Source organism: Lolium perenne, chromosome 1 (genome assembly GCF_019359855.2).
Source record: "Lolium perenne isolate Kyuss_39 chromosome 1, Kyuss_2.0, whole genome shotgun sequence".
NCBI classification, from domain to species: Eukaryota; Viridiplantae; Streptophyta; class Magnoliopsida; order Poales; family Poaceae; genus Lolium; species Lolium perenne.
This window is the reverse complement of record NC_067244.2, coordinates 214,517,434-214,533,835: the sequence shown is the minus strand read 5'-3', so window position 1 is coordinate 214,533,835 and position 16,402 is coordinate 214,517,434. Positions and strand designations below refer to the sequence as shown.

General features: G+C 44.5%; 2 protein-coding genes and 1 long non-coding RNA gene across 7 annotated transcripts; all 3 read left to right on the top strand.

Annotated features, from left to right (window-relative positions):
- Positions 1-1,556, top strand: LOC139835097 (uncharacterized). The gene is made up of 2 exons (XR_011750819.1): positions 1-102; positions 1,302-1,556. It is a non-coding gene; the product is annotated as an uncharacterized lncRNA (long non-coding RNA).
- A 1,254-nt stretch (positions 1,557-2,810) lies between these two features.
- LOC127323611 (protein LIKE COV 2) lies at positions 2,811-12,910 on the top strand. 5 transcript variants are annotated; one of them, XM_051351743.1, is made up of 8 exons: positions 2,811-3,041; positions 4,013-4,065; positions 4,151-4,260; positions 5,019-5,186; positions 6,185-6,282; positions 7,090-7,216; positions 7,501-7,633; positions 12,542-12,910. In XM_051351743.1, the coding sequence occupies exons 1-7, from the start codon at positions 2,922-2,924 to the stop codon at positions 7,605-7,607; spliced, it is 783 nt and encodes a 260-aa protein (XP_051207703.1). In that variant the 5' UTR covers positions 2,811-2,921; the 3' UTR covers positions 7,608-7,633; positions 12,542-12,910. The 5 variants fall into 5 exon arrangements, with proteins under 5 accessions (XP_051207703.1, XP_051207709.1, XP_051207697.1 ...); XM_051351749.1 differs by having other exon boundaries at positions 12,536-12,910; XM_051351737.1 differs by lacking the exon at positions 12,542-12,910 and adding an exon at positions 7,773-8,046.
- Positions 12,911-14,280: 1,370 nt separating this feature from the next.
- LOC127323603 (uncharacterized) lies at positions 14,281-16,090 on the top strand. The gene is made up of 2 exons (XM_051351721.2): positions 14,281-14,655; positions 14,760-16,090. Exons 1-2 carry the CDS (start codon positions 14,632-14,634, stop codon positions 15,876-15,878), a joined length of 1,143 nt encoding a protein of 380 aa, XP_051207681.1. The 5' UTR covers positions 14,281-14,631; the 3' UTR covers positions 15,879-16,090.
- Positions 16,091-16,402: the final 312 nt, after the last annotated feature.

Sequence of the window (16,402 nt, the reverse complement as noted above, 5' to 3'; positions counted from 1 at the left end):
TGTGCTCTTTATTTCCGGTGTTTGGTTCTTCATCGATAGGGACCGAACGCGAACCTGAGATCAACGCCACCGAAGAGCAGCACCCGAACAACGAGGGACAAGGCAAGCCCTAACCTGGTTCATATATGGTTTCGAAATGCTTTACTTCTGGTTCTTACATATTGCATCCGCTTCAAATATGTTTTATCGGCAGTTCTAGATATCCTAGGTGTGCATATTCCATCCTTGTAGCCCAGAGTTACTGATCCACCGCTCCTAGCAAAACTAGGTCTGAGCTTGTTCGCATCGCTAGAGCCGTATATGTGTTATGCTTAGCCATGCTTAGCTGTTGAAGTCTGATCCATCCGGTTGATGAATCAGAGCTACGAATGAACCTAGTTTGACAGGACGACGTGGTAAGATCAGTGATGATGTTAATAAACATGCTAAAGGCTTGATGGGCCGCCACATGGGGATGCGGTGATTTGACTCGTTCTCGCCGATACTAGGACCTGAGTTCTCACCTTCGGAACCAAGACTGAGCGTACAACCACACGGGGCCCATGGGAACCCCTTGGCCCTAACTTACCTAGCTTACCCATGAGTCAATTAGTTTGCGAGTTCCATTCGCCATACGCATGGGGAAAAGGTGGAAAAGGTTTTCAAAGTGCATCATACAGGGCGTGGCTAGGGTGAAGGATGCTGGAGGCATTGAACTGGATCCCCTGCACACAATGACCGGGACCGCCTCGGAGAATGGCTACCTACGATGACGGAGCTCCCCAGTTAGTTTGACTCATGGAATAGGCGAAGTAAGGGAAAGGTTTTGGTCGACCACCCTCTGCCGGCACACCAAGGAAGTGTGTTAATCTAGTGGCACTAAGAGTCGGTCAGCGCGTGTGGGTAAAGTTGTACACCCCTGCAGGGTAAATCTTTTCGAAAAGCCGTGTCCACGGTTATGGACGACTTGGTGATGGATTCTGTGATCATAGACAACTTGAACCTAATCGTAAAACTTGATGTCAAGGTGTGATAAGGATCCCTTCTCAGGGTGTCGAGGGGGTGATCCTAGGTGATAGGTTCAGGTGATGATGAAGATTCGGTGGATTCAATATGATGATCTTGAAGCCAGAGTTGATATCGCTCTCTTACCCCTTTTGAAAATGGTCTGAATAGACGAGCTTCTGCTCCCTCCTGTTTACAAAGGAAAACTGGCTTTCCGCAAAATAAGCTCCACATAAAGCCTCGCATACCCGCTTTGCTAACAGGTTGTACTAAGTCTTGCTGAGTCCCTGTACTCAGCCTTGCATGCTTTGTTTCAGACGAAGTTCTTCCAACTGATGGTGGCTTCTACCTCGACGTCGACGAGTAGTTCGGAGTTCCTCAGGCGGCAGCCTGAGACTTATGGGCTGGGACGTCACCTTATGTTATGGCCTCTTAGGCCCTTTGCAGTCTTGTTATCTAGATAACATAATTTGCTTTCCGTTGCTTGTTGAATTGTGGTCAGTGACTTCTGCGTGTAATAAATTTGGATCTTAACTCTGCCAAGAGATGTAATATATTTGCTTTCAGTCGTAGAGTCACTGTTGTGTTACCGATTCTCACCCTGTAGGCCCTAGAGATCTAGGTTAGGCTTATGCCAGATGTGAGATGTGATATCTGGGTTTGTCTAGCCCTGACCTCCGGGGTCGCGACATGGATGGCGGTGGCAGATACATGAGCACTGGGGGATGGCGAGGAACATGAATCGAACGAGTTGGCGGAAGATGCGGAGGAGATCGGCAAGGCGATGGAATTCAGAGCTGCATGTCCGTCAAACACCGCCGCTCGTAGACTTCATCCTGACGCTGCTGCTCCTGCCGCGTCGACCGCCGCAACGCAATCTGCTCCCACTCCTTCTGCTGGCGCACCTCCAACCGACACTCCCGCTGCAGCCGCACCTCCTCCCGGTGTTGCTCGTCCGCGACAAAGGCATCTACGGTCGCCACTAGCGCCACCTCCTCCCACGCCTTGTACTCTGCGAGCTGCGGGTCCTCCTCCACGACTTCTACGGCCGCCTCTAGCGCCGCCTCCTCCCACGAATCGACCATCGTGGTATTTTCTAGGGTTTAGATTTTTTCACCAATGAGGAGTGGGAGTAGGGATAATATAGACCAGCGGCGAGGTGGGAAACCTCCCGCGCGGCGTCGTGGCGGGAGAATTTCCCGCGCGCCGTTGTGGCGGGAGAATTTCCCACGCGGGGTCGTGGCAGAAAAATTTCGCCTCGCGAGGCGCCGACGCGCCCGATTCACGCCCTTGGTCAAGGGGCCGACACGGGGGTTGCCGGCGCTTCTATTGGGCTCGGAAAAGCGCCGATGCTATTTGGGGGCGCCGGTGTGAGCCCATTTTCACTTCCAGTCCCCAAATCGCTATCGAGATCACTATGGGGGGCGCCGGTGAAGATTCTCTTAACATCGGATATCGTGAAACAACATCGCCACCCAAAAGAATGTCCATGGGAGAGGTTCGGAGTGGGCCGGTGAGGGAGAGGTCCCTTCTCCGCCGGTGTGCCCCTCCCTGCGGACGCTTGCCGCCTCGGAGCTGTGGTGCTGCTGCTGACCATGATTGAACTCCTCTGTTCATCTATGTCCGGCAAAGAGCTTGTGAAATCTATGTTGCATGCCGCCTTGATTATGAAAGTGGGCCTAATGTGGTTAATTCCCCGTTAAGGCTCCTAATTGAAGTATTTGTGTTTTGTGCAAATCGTTTCCCCAAATATTGGTGTTTGGTGTAAAGAAATATCATTGTTGTGGTTCTGTGCAAAAGAAGCGTATTTCCTCCCACGACGCGAATCCCCTCCCAAACCAAGTGCCTCCTTCCGCCGCTGCTACACACGACACTAGCAGATCGTCCTCCTCCTCGTCCCCCACCCCACCCACCTGCCTCCAGAACCTTCCGCCGCAATGCCGGAGGAGAAGGAGTACGTCGCCGTGCCCATGGGCCAGGCGTCCGACCCCGCCGACCCCGAGGACCCCGTCAAGTCGCCGCCGCGCCCCACCTCGCCGGCAACATCCACCCGCCAGGTCCGGATCCATCTACTGCGCGCCTTACTACTACTACTACTACTACTACTACTACTCCATGCTCTTAGGTAGCGCCGCTTCTGCTGCCCTCGATTCGGCGCGGCGGGGATTATTAGAGTTGAGGAAACCCTCGTACTAGTTGCTAGCTCGGATGGATCTGGCCGACAGTTGAGGATAGGTAGGATTCTGCCTTCTGGAGTAAAACGGTACCCATGGTTGACCTCGCGTTTCGCGGCCTGGTTAAGGGCTTCCATGGCTGCACTAGCCCTGCTTAGTTCGTCATGCTTATGCGTACCGTGTGTTGGCCGCCAGATGTTTAGGAGGCCGCGCTACCAATCTGAGAAATTGACTGCGGTCATGTTGGAGGTAAAGATGCTTGTGCTTTTACAAAGCTCCAGCTCCAGCCTCCAAGTGCCTCTACTCACCATACCTCCTGTTCATGATGCTCGGAGCAGATTTTGACCTATCATCTTGCATGCCTGCTTTAATTTCTGCTACTGCTTAAAGAGCCGTCTGCTATGTGCTTGTCTTGATCTTGAATTTGAGCATGCAGTAAGCGCATATATTTATATTCATTCTCATAGCTAGCAAATGCATGTCAGTAGTGGCAACTGCAAGTTTGAACTGCTCCTTAGTGTTGGTCTTTGGAACCCCAAACTCGTTAGACTGACTTGGAAATTTCACAACATCCTCTGGGCAAATAGCACCGGTTGTTGAATAGTTGCTTTTGGCTATCTGTACATTGTTTCCATCTTTAAATTTTATTTAGGAAACCATCGATTATTTTAACATCATCAAAGTACTACAAGTGCAAAAACTGTTCAAGCAAACTAGACAATACTTGTTCCCGGTATTGTTTTTTTGTTTTATTTTCTCGTTTTACCCAAATGAATTGCACTTCTCTGCATGCTACGTTCCATTTCTTCAAAATGGTTATTTCATACTTAACCTGCTTTGCGACACTTCAACAGGCATGCTTTGCTGTTCTCCAAAGCTGGGTGTCAAGGAAATTTATGACTGGATGGTATGCTTGCCAACAACTGATTCATAGAGGTCTCAAAACCTATAAGTTATCCATGCCTAATCTTCTTCTTTTTTTTTCTTTGCAGTGTGGTTATCTTTCCTATTGCTGTGACCTTCTTCATCACATGGTGGTTTATTCGATTTTTCGATGGCTTCTTCAGTCCACTCTATGCGAAACTTGGAGTCGACATATTTGGTAATTGTTTCCCACGTACTTCTGTCTAGCCATACGCTACTTACTTAGGGCTTGTTTGGTACTAGTGTTTCAGTGGGGATAATACTCTAGAGTATTGGGTGAATCGCTGCTGTCATCCAATCCCCACAAAACCCCATCCCCAATCCACTAGGTAGGGGTAGAGTATTGGGGATTGAAAAAATTACACTAAAATTTGGGGAAAAGTGGGGATGAGTGGGGATTAAACTCGCTCATACTCTAGCACCAAACATGCATTGGGGATAAGTGGGGATTTAAAGTTTGGAGCGGATTATCCCCGCTAATCCCCACTAAAACTCTAGTACCAAACAAGGCCTAATGGTAAAATTGCAGCATTAGAAAAACAGTAATGTTGTATATTTACTCTATTTGTATGTTGTATAGTTTTATAGGCCTAAGTAGCCTACCTTTTTTCCCACTAGGCCTTTTGCATGTATTTGATCTACTAGATTTAATCTATAATAGGATCTAGCAAATGCAAATTTGAGTTCAAAGAGACATTTGTGTTTTTCTTTGTGGGACTGATAAGGTTTATTTAGTTTATAATACTGCTCTCTTTGCTTTACGATTTAAAATGGTACCGAGCTCCTGATAGTGACACAAAATGAGATCCTCTGAAATCGGTTAGTACATGAGGCAGCAGTAGCCTTAGGCTATTAAAAATAAGTTGTTATTTGCTCATTGTACTGACAATTATTCATGATTTTGCTTAATGCTGAGTACTATAATCTTGATTCCAGGCCTTGGGTTTGTGACGTCCTTGGTATTCATATTTATTGTTGGGATATTTGTGTCTTCCTGGGTGGGCTCAACTGTCTTCTGGGTTGGAGAATGGTTTATAAAGAAAATGCCATTTGTAAGGCACATATATTCTGCATCCAAGCAAGTTAGCACTGCTGTCTCACCAGGTAATTCATTGCTCATCTACAGCTAACTGCTCTAGAAATATGGACCATCTATGTTTGTTCTTTTCTTAAATTTCTGTCATTCATAATTTTCGTTGTTAATGAATGGTTGCTCCTTGAAAGAAGTGTCAGTCACTCAGTTGCATGACTTGTATATCCAAAACCGATGTAATCCTATTATGGTGAACTTTATATAAGGACTAGTGTACTTCATAAAAGAGTTCAACACATTTATAGGTTACCAGTTCTTTTTCCAGTTACACGAACTTATGAAGTTAATATAGAACAAGCTACATGAAGACTGTATGAGATAGTTAAAAAAAGACCGAATGAGTCCTGATATTGACACACTGGTGTTTCTGTGCACCACATTTGTCTTTCCATAGGCATTGAAAAACTGGTGGCAATGAAAATTTGAAATCCTTATGTCACATCTTCAGTGTAATTCCTTCTGTCCCACCAAAAATCTTATTATGTACTATTCTTCATTGACAGATCAAAATACAAAAGCATTTAAAGAAGTGGCAATAATTAGCCAAGTGCTCTAGAATATCGACCATCTATGTTTGTTCTCTTCTTAAATTTCTGTTTCATAATTTTCATCGTTAATGAATGGTACCTCCTTGAAAGAAGTGTCAGTTACTCAGTTGCATGACTTGCATATCCAAAACCAATGTGTTCTTATTATGGTAAACTTTATATAAGCACCAGTGTTTTGTACTTCATAAAAGAGTTGAACACATTTATAGGTCGCCAGTTCTTTTTCCAGTTACACGAACTTATGAAGTTAATATAGAACTAACTGCATGAAGACTGTATGACTTATAGTTAAAAAAATACTGAATGAGTCCTGATATTGACACACTGGTGTTTCTGTGCACCACATTTGTGTTTACATAGACATTGACAAACTGGTGGCATTGAAATCCTTATGTCACATCTTCCGTGTAATTCCTTCTGTCCCACCAGAAATCTTATTATGTACTATTCTTCATTGACAGATCAAAATACAGAAGCATTTAAAGAAGTGGCAATAATTAGCCATCCCCGTGTTGGTGAATATGCATTTGGGTTCATAACATCGACCATGATTCTTCAGGTACTTATTTACACATATCACTTGCTACAGATGGATTCATAACATCCACCATGAATACGCATTTTGATGCTTCAGCTTCATTCTAGATAAATTACCATCAATATGCTGTGGAGAATAATTATTTGATGGTTTTCATAAGCTATACAAAGTTTAAATCGTGCTTGCTTGCTCTTTTCTGTGTCATTCCATTATTGAAATATTTCTCTCAAGAAAATGACACACATTAGTCATGATCTGTGACTTCTGAATCATTTTAGATCTCAAGAGATTCACAAAAATAAAATAAATAAAGATTAGGTCTTATATAGCCTGGCTGGACTTATCTTATGAGTCAGCTTATCTGGCTTATAGCGTATATAAGGTGGTTTAAATCAGCATATCTTTGAAGCCCTGAAAAGGTCAGCTAGAGCTTCTTCAGGTTTATGTGTTAAGGATCTTTGCACATTAGAGTCAAGACCAATAACGGACTTGGTTTCGTCTCAATGAATATCTGCTGGTAATTGTAAATAAGGCAAAATAAAAACAAAATTGAACATGTGCATTAAATCAGAGGACATGCCAAAATCTATAGAATTTTAGGCCTTACGTTCAGAAAATGATGTAAAATTTCATTTACCAATTTACATCAAGGACAATTGTTCCAGGGGACCCTGGTCCTTTCTTGTTATCTATTGTTCTGTCCAGAATCTACATTGACATAAGTGCTACCCTGACTGTGTGCTTCTGTATGCTTACCGTATTAATGATGTTTTTTATATACTTTATTTTTGTTGGATTCTTACGTGGTCATCTATCATTGTATTGCAGACTGACAAAGGTGACGAAGAACTGTGTAGTGTATACGTACCAACCAACCATCTATATATTGGTGATATTTTTTTGGTGAACTCTGCGGAAATTATAAGGCCCAATCTATCCATTCGAGAGGGAATAGGTCTGTTATTTTGACGATCTCCTTTCAAGCTCCTCATTTCCAAATACTACATGCTACTTTTCTTTAAGTTAAATGCTAGAATTCACTCAGATATTATCGTATCCTCCTGTTGGCAATTTATTTGTAACATCTGTATCCCAAGCCAAACATGAGCTTATTATTAACTTGGAGAGCATGCTTTCTTTGTGCTGCCGTTGAATTTGATAGTGTTTTTATTACTGTAGCATTCTTCCTGTGGCACCTGAAATTCTAATCTTATGATTCTACTGTTATGATTTCTACAGAAATAATTGTTTCTGGAGGAATGACCATGCCTCAGGTGATTACATCACTGGGACCTGCACCTCATAAGAACCAGGGCACCCGTTTAAGCAGAATGACGACTGCATGAGGCTTACAATATCATCAGTATATCAGGTATAATCTGCAGCTGCGATTTGTACCTGGAAAACTTTCACAGCTTTCTGGCCCAGTGGGCTGCAACTGAAATTCAGTACTACCGAGTTTCATGTAGTTCTTACGAATATGCACTCATATTGGCATTTAGCCTTTGTAGATGTTTACAATTGCTAAAGGAAAGAAGTTGTGGATGATGTTGCATCTGATGTACAACTCGTAGATTAGAAGCTGGAACACAAAGATGACAAAGCAACACCGGCTGTAGATTAGGCTTCAGTAATCAAAAAGGGGTGTCGATGAGACTATTGAAAATGGTTGTGGCTTGTGTGTGCTAACTAGTGATTACTTACTAGTGCTGGATAATTACATTGTAACTTCAACTGAGGCCGCTTAACTTTTAACTTTTGATGCTATGCCATTGCTTTGTTGAATCCAAAGGCAAAACGTGTTCTGCCCAACTCTTAGTCTGATCCATAAAATTAGTAAACAATCTACCTCTGATCTCTTTGGAATCCCATCTTTCTTGGTAGTCAACCTATGGGTGTGTTCGGTTAATGCTCTACAAGAAATTGGCAAGAATTGGCTTGCCAATTGTTGGACAATATATTGCCCTCACATTGCAAAATATTTGGCATGTTGACACCAAAGTAAACAAAATCAGAAAAATATATCATGGAATCCCAGTTGCTTTGGCATGTCGTCTACTTTGGAATCAACCAACCACGAAGTTTCTGCACGTTTGATCATCTGTACAGGGGCTAGATAGGCCTGTGTGCCGCTACTTTGATTTGGCCATTTTGAGCGAGACAGAGTCGCCAGAGCGAAGGTGAAAACAAGGTGGCTCGGTGGGAGATGGCAAACGTGAGGTGAAAACAAGGTAGCTCGGTGGGAGATAGCTGGTGGCCACACGATTTGTCGCAAGTACAAAGCTCATCTCCACCATAGGGCAAAAATCCTCACCCCCCGTCTAGTGTTTCCTTGGGTTTCCAGAGTGGTTTGGCCATGTAGTGATGGCTGGAAAGAAGCCTTATGATATGTACCATGAAGAGAACACTTGAAAATAACTTCTACAGAGGTGTATATCGCTTCTGAACTCTACTCCTCTATTGAGCTCGGTATTTTTTAAAAAAAAATCGAAAATGTATTTCATATTTCAAAAAATTCAAGTGTTTTACTTCGATACAGACTCATGTCCTCTAGATGAAAAAACAAATCACAGAATTGGGACTCCGAAAAAAACACAATCTTACTTCCAACGTTTGTCTTTTTTGTGCAGATCACATATGGTCATACATACTATACATGTTTTTTTTCTTCAGAATTTTAGAGACCTAGAAATGAAGTTCTGAATTTTGTAAAAAAGAGCTCCCTATAGCTCTGCTGGGGCTACAAGGAATTTTGACACATCATGCCCTTATTTTCCATTACACGCACAAGCTGGGAGGAACCGAGGAAGCACACCAAATTAGCACCAACTTATATCTCACAACACAATAAACATTACTACCTGAAACAGATTCCGAAGTTGCAACACCAACCCATCTCTGAATTTATGGAAGAGTCCAAAGCCAAAAAAAAATGTTTATTGTGTCTTTGAAACAGTTTAAATCATTTCGACGATAATCCTCTGCTTTACCAAGGTCTAACCAAGGAGATGAAACAATTTTGTACATTCCCTCCTTTCTTCTCCTCTTGTACATATTTTATCTCTGTAAATAATTTTTTTTATTGTCGGGGCCTCCCCTACAGTTTTCAGCTCAAAAAAAAAGGAGGTGAAACAACACAAGACAACTCAGACAAGTTGTCACAGTTTGTGGCTTCCTGTTAAAAGAACACCAACAGATTACATGCTGCTATATAAAAAAAAAGAGGGCCCAATACGGAGGAACATTTCTAGTCATTCTTTATAAATCAATTATGTATACATTTTCTGAGCTTCAACAGTAAAACATAGGATTTCTTGGTTTTGGGTTGCTGCACAGCCCCATGTTTTCTCCACCTCATCCAAAAATCTACTACCTGATGGATCGCTCCATTCTCTCCCTGTGATTGAAATTGATCTGCGTTCTTCTCTTTGTTTCAATCAATGGCCGGTTGATGCATAATTATATTCTCTGATCAACCTAAGCAAATAAATGATTAGTCAGTATGGATGGAGCATTATGGACAATTAGTAAGTCTGCCTTTTGGCCGTGTGAATGCTATCAGGGCAGCAGCTGAAATGATTGCCAAGTGAACCTAACCAATCAGGCATGTCACATGGTTTTGGTCTCCGATATGACTCATACATCCATCGGCACCTCCAGATTTGATCCTCTGTTTTCAGATGGTAGAGCAATGCATGTGATTGCATCAGGCAAGGGCCCACCCATTTTCAGTCTTGTTTGGATGGATAGATGACAATTCATATCCCCTGAATCTGAACAAATTCCTTGCTGACAGGATATAAACTAGACCCATGCATCACTCACTGAGCTAGCATGCATCAAGCACAGTACCAGCACAGTGTAGTTAAGTTAGTTAGTACTGGATTCATAGCAAGATTAACCAGCTGCAAGCTCTTTTTGACAGCTTAACCAGCTGCTTTCATGAAGAAGCAACTACTCAGTCAAATCCCAACCGTCCAAACTAAACAAACAGAAAGCATAAATGTTAAGTAGGGAACTAATTAGTTGTAGTTAGCTTATAGCTTAAGTCCATGCAAGAGTGGGAGTAGCCAGGATCCATGACATGGAAAGGGACTTTAATTGCTGACTCAATATTCCTTTGTCCCTCATCAGCTACAACTGATTAGAGACATGCACGCATGCGTCTCCCCCATACTACTATGCTTTCCTAGCTTTACAGACTAAGCTACACTCTTATATAGCAGTAGGTGACCTTTGGTGTTAATTCTCATAGCTAGCAGGTAGCTTGTCACCTTAATCAGAGGAGTACTTTGAGCTAGCAAATCTGCAGGCAAGAACAGGTGTCAAAGCTACCTAGGTCTTTGGATTTGATGACCACAACTAATTAATCATGCATGGGCTACCAAACTAATATTTCATTATAATTGGGCGATAAAAGAAGATGATTAAGAAGAACAAGAAGAAGGCAACAAGCTAGATACCTCATGAACCAATCAGCTGCAAGAGCTCTGAATCTCATCATGTTCCAGTAGTAGTATTCCATATTTTTGTTATTCAGTGACCGGCGGGGAAGGGTGTGAGCTTGATTGGGGTTGGATTATATTGAACTACACGTATAATATGCACGATGTATAGCAGTTGTTACAGTTAAACATCAATCAGTCAACTAGTCACCTACTCCATCTAGTTTATAGAATCAATTGAGCATATTTGTGACGATTATTCATCGGTCGTTTATATAGAATCAATATTTTTTTTTTGAACACAGAAGGGCCCAGAAAGGACCCAGAATTATATTATACTGAGGACGTGGAGCGGACATATTACATCCAGAACAAGAAGATGAAAGAAAATGCATATCCATTCTGGAATTTTACAAGGAGAACCCTCCAGCAAAAAGGTAGAAAGCAATCTAGTCCTCAAACTACTCTCCAGAAGATTGGCCATGGTAGCACCGGGGACGAACCACTTGGTCCGCCATGGTTGCCTCTCGACGACGGCACACCGTCGGAGAGGCCTCTCTGAAGAAGTAGGGCTGCCTCCCATATGGCACACGGCCAGGAGGAATTGGACAACGGCCGCCCTTCGGCCAGCAGATACCACCGCAAGGTACCCAAGATCGGCGGCCAGCCACAGGCGGCGCCATAGCTTGGTACAGATATACGACGGTGATGCGCTCACAGACCAGATCGGCAAAGGATGATGAGGATCCGGCCACATCTTCAGCTTGAGAGGACCCAGTGGAGTAGATCTTGGCTGACAAAAAGTAGAATCATCCTCCTCTTCTCTTCCACCTCCACGGTGGCCAGGAAAGGAAAAAGAAGCACCCATGCCTGCGTGATCTGCTCCAACAACGAGCTTATTCAAGGAGACAACACCAGATCCCGCCCCCATCTTCATCGGCCACCACGGACGACCACCAGGGAAAGGAACCAGCAACCACCAAGCGCTGCTCACACACGCCATGGTGAAGCTCCAAACTGGCAACAAGGCACGAAGCAAAAGCTGTACAGGCCGACACAACTCCCCTCCCCACCTCACTCCGACCGGCAGCGCCGGCAGAGGAGCTAGGGAGAGGAGCCGGCGGCAAACCGGCACAAGGCACGAACTCTCAGACAGATGCTACAGTAACCAGAAGGGAAGGGGAGAAGAATCAATAGAGCATATATATGTGACAATCCTTCATCGAATTTTGTTCGTTTTTGCTAATTATGACCAAGAGGTTGAGAATTGTCATTTCAACTTTATGACCTATCAAAAATTTCACAAATTTGTAAACTAGAGAATATATAATACATTTTTTGCACAGGATGGACAAATTATTAAAGCACGGTGATCATAATACATTTATTTATTCATTGCCTAAGAGCACATAGGTACAATTAATTGCTGACATCGATCAATAGATGATCCAAGTAAGAGAAAACCAAGAACAGAGGTGGAAACAAAATCCGTTTAAAATAAAGGTGGAAAAAAATGGGAAGCCACCTAAGCCGGCCGCGAGTGAAATTTACAAGGCACACACATAGTCAGAGATCTCGAAGCTATATATATAAACTATGAGGACGGTGCTATGCTCTAGTAATCTAGTGTAGTAAATTAATCAAGAGTCAGAGTGCAGAGTCTGAGGGTAATCTGTTTCTCGATTGGACTGTTAAGTAGAGCCAAAGTAATCTTTTCACGCCCTTTCCCAAGATCCAACTTTGAGTATATGCTAGCTAATGAATTCATCCTTCCATGGATCTTTACACTGAGTAATACAACATTCTTAATTAATCTCTTGTGCAAAAAGCTGCAGGTAACAGTTAACAAAGGCATGTGCAAAAGGTTGAGTCATCCATATATGCATCTGCATGGGTAAAAGGTGGTTGCGTACATCCATGTGCATACCTTGGCCATGTACATTTGTTGACGAATCTTGTATTACTGTATGAGAATTTTTGTTTTTGACTTGGATCTTGTACAGTAGTGAATAGATTTGTCCATTTCAGCAAGTGCAGATGCATGGTCCAGCAAGGAGGCGTCAGTTAATCTTTCTCTGTAGAGTAGAAACTTAGTTGGTGGCGTGCCACGCAAAGATGAGAGATTAAGGTAGCTAGCTACCTAATTGTGTCTCTAAGTTACACTTGGACGTCTCTATCGGTATAGCTACTGCTAGCCTGATTAATTGTCGTGGTTTAATTCTCTGCAATTGCACTACTATTAGTAACTGGTTTGGTATGATCTAGCCCCGTCACGGCAAAACCCTAGCCCCTTGACAGCATGGTTTGGTGCGACCGCGGCTGCCACATGTCCCTCCGGTTTGCCGAGTATATGATGTTTGTCGAGTATATTTTAGGTTTTTGCCGAGTATGTGTGCTTTCCGAGTGTTTTTTTAAGATCTTAACCGAGTTTTTGTGTTTGCCGAGTGTTTTTGGATCTTTGTCTGAGTGTTTTTTAGTTTGACACTAAAAAATGATTTTCCGGTAGTGAGCTATAGATAGCCATTTGTGTCTCTTAAGTTACACTTGGAGTGTCTCTGTCGATATAGTTAGCCTGATTAATTGTCATGGTTAAATTCTCTGCAATTGCACTACTATTAGCAACTGGTTTGGTATGACCAACGATGTGCCATGCACGTACACTGCAATCTGATGTGGATGCATGTGACTTGACATCCATCAGCTGAGACTGTAGTAAGCTTTTAGATGCGTGGGTCGGCGATGAGTCACGGTGAAGTGGATTGCTAACGCTACTTATGGTGGAAGAAAAGAAAAGCAGATCGACATGTATGTATATATGAGTGTATGCCAAACTGAAAGTCCCACCCAACACACCCATGTGCATCGATCTATCAACCTTTTCGCAAATCATCGCTAACTTTTGTAGCAGCTTCTTTCCCCAAACTTGGAGCAAGCTAACGTTGAATATTGCGCCCCCACGCTAAGCGAGGAAGAGGAAATATGCATTGCCCAGCTGACTGGCCGGCTGGTTAAGTAGAGTAGTACTGATAGTAGCTAGTTTGGTTTTACGTGCACCGACCAGTTAACTATTTCTACCAGCAGCCGACCAACTCGAAGAATCTACATACTAGTAACTGAAATTAGTAAGTTGACAGTAATTTGGCATGATGTATACATCGGTGCTAAATTAGTAAGTTGAGCATATATAGGATAACAATAAGTCTGTAGTCTAGAAATTAGTTGAAGAAGGTGCATCTGCCTACACATATAAATGTGTGTGCCACTTTTCCAATCTCGATATACATGTACACCGTCCTCTATCTACTCCACCACTTATCTACGCAGTGGTGTACATAGGTACGTATAGCTGAGTATCTAGCTAGCTTGTACCAGTTGCTTGCATTGAGATTGAGATCTAGATAGCAGTACCATCTAGGCCTCGAGCACGATAATGCAAAAGGTACCCTCGATCTATCCGGTATATACATAACATATTCGATCAAGGCAGGGATCGATGATCAGTTGCTTGCATGTGCATCCATGGGAATCATCCTCAGCACGGACTACTATTTTATTTTTACATGCATTGTTCTCTCTGCATATTGGCCATCGTTTGTTTGCTACTCCATCTCCATGCAGCAGGCCGGAATATGAGAATAATTGCATGCCATCGTCCATGCATACCGTCATCCCCTTGGAATCTAGCTAACAAACCGAACCGAACAGGCTTATAAGTTGGACCTCTGCTCTGCATCCATCCTCCCTCCTCATTCCTTCTGTCCTCAACTTAGTTTGCATGCCCAACTGCACCTAGCTCACTGCTTCTTCTTCTCTCTAAGCTTACCACGTACTCCACCCATCCTTGGCGTCCATCACATGATCATATATATATATCGATCCACTAACTAGCTTGTGATTCAGCTTGACAGATTGATCTGATCATACCATGGGCGAGGAAGTAGTTAACAAGGTAAATAATCTCTATTTGTTTTCATTCTTTCATCAGTTAATTGCTCCTGCATGTGAACTAGTTAGTTGACATAACGGGTGCCCGTCTCCTGATCATGAATTCAGGTGGAGGAGCCTAAGGTAGAAGCAGAGCCGAAGAAGGAAGAATCCCCTGCTGCACCACCAGCCGAGGAAGAGAAAAAGAAAGAGGAAGCACCACCGGCCGACGCTCCTCCATCCCCTCCACCCCCGGTGATCCTCGGCGTGGAGGTGCACTGCACCGGCTGCGCGAAGCGTATGAGGCGCTCCCTCCTCCGCTGCAAAGGCGTCGAGACTGTCCACGTCGACATGGCTTCCAACCAGATCACCGTCAAGGGCGTCGCCGTCGACCCGGACGCGCTGTGCCAGCGCCTCCGCAGAAAGACCAAGCGCGAAGCCACCGTCATCTCGCCGCTACCACCTCCTCCCGCACCACCTGCCGAAGAGGCGGCCCCGCCTCCGCCACCGCCCGCGGAGGACCCAGTTCGCACGGTGGAGCTCGAGGTGAACATGCACTGCGACGCCTGCGCACAGCAGCTGCAGAGAAAGATGTTGAAGATGAAAGGGGTGCAGACTGCCGAGACCGACCTGGCCGCTGGCAGGCTCACGGTCACCGGCACCGTGGAGGGTGAGCAGATCGTCGAGTACATCCACCACCGCACAGGCAAGCTCGCCGCCGTCGTGCCACCTCCACCGCCTCCGGAGCCACCGAAGGAGGAAGCCGCGCCGCCAGCCGAGGCCGAGCAGAAGCCGGCAGACGATGGCGGCAAGAAAGAAGAGGACGAGAAGAAGCCGGCAGCTGAAGCAGAGCAGGCGGCCGGGGAGGAGAAGAAGGAAGCTGCCGACGAGAAACCGGGGAAGCAAGAAGGTGAGGAGCGCGTGGCGGTGGATGGCTTCCCGCCGGAGGAGATGATGAAGCGGATGGTCTACTGGCCCTACGGCGGCTCACACTACAGCTACAAGCTGCCGCCTGCCGATGCGGAGGAGGCCATGATGGCCAGGAGGATGGCCATGCACGCCATGCCGCCTCCGCCGCCGCCGCCCCCGCCGCACCACCACCATCCCTATGCCATAATGCACCACCAATGGATGCCTCCTCCGCCGCCACCTCCCCCGGCACCGATGTACTACGGCAGCAGCTACATGATGGAGCGGCCGCCGCAGATGTTCAGTGACGAGAACCCCAACTCGTGTGTCATCTCCTAGCCTGCTTGCATCCATCCGTCATGGAGATGAACTTGTTTGGATTGGACCATAATCATCATATATATATTTGCATACTCCATTACTACTACGTACTTTGTAAGCTGTAGTAGTAGTACTAGCTAAGAAATTAAATGGCATTGGTCAGACGTACAAGATCGATGAGGAGGTATATATACACCAGTTAGAAAATCAATGGATCGCCCTTTTTTTAATGGACGATGTGTATTTTCTCATGTGTAAGTGTAATAAATATGTGCCACTAGAAATATGTAATGTTGGGTGCCACAATTTATGTGCCAATTGGTAGTATTTACATTCTTCTAACCAAGGATCTCAAGTGGAAACTTGACAATCATCGGGTCATGAAAAGTTCTATACATATTATTTCAACAAACAAATAACGTTTGAGATGATCAAGCCATTAGAGAAGCAGGTGGGACAACATTGAACAGAAAAGGGGCCACCTCGACCATCGATCAGGCAGGCTTGGCTTACCATCTGTTTCTAGGAGAAGCCGGCACATG

Coding starts and splice junctions, on each gene's coding strand:
- LOC127323611 (XM_051351743.1), top strand. CDS start 2,922: ATGCCGGAGGAGAAGGAGTACGTCGCCGTGCCCATGGGCCAGGCGTCC. Junction 4,261..5,018: donor ACTTGGAGTCGACATATTTG/GTAATTGTTTCC, acceptor TCTTGATTCCAG/GCCTTGGGTTTGTGACGTCC. Junction 5,187..6,184: donor TAGCACTGCTGTCTCACCAG/GTAATTCATTGC, acceptor CTTCATTGACAG/ATCAAAATACAGAAGCATTT.
- LOC127323603 (XM_051351721.2), top strand. CDS start 14,632: ATGGGCGAGGAAGTAGTTAACAAG. Junction 14,656..14,759: donor GCGAGGAAGTAGTTAACAAG/GTAAATAATCTC, acceptor TCATGAATTCAG/GTGGAGGAGCCTAAGGTAGA.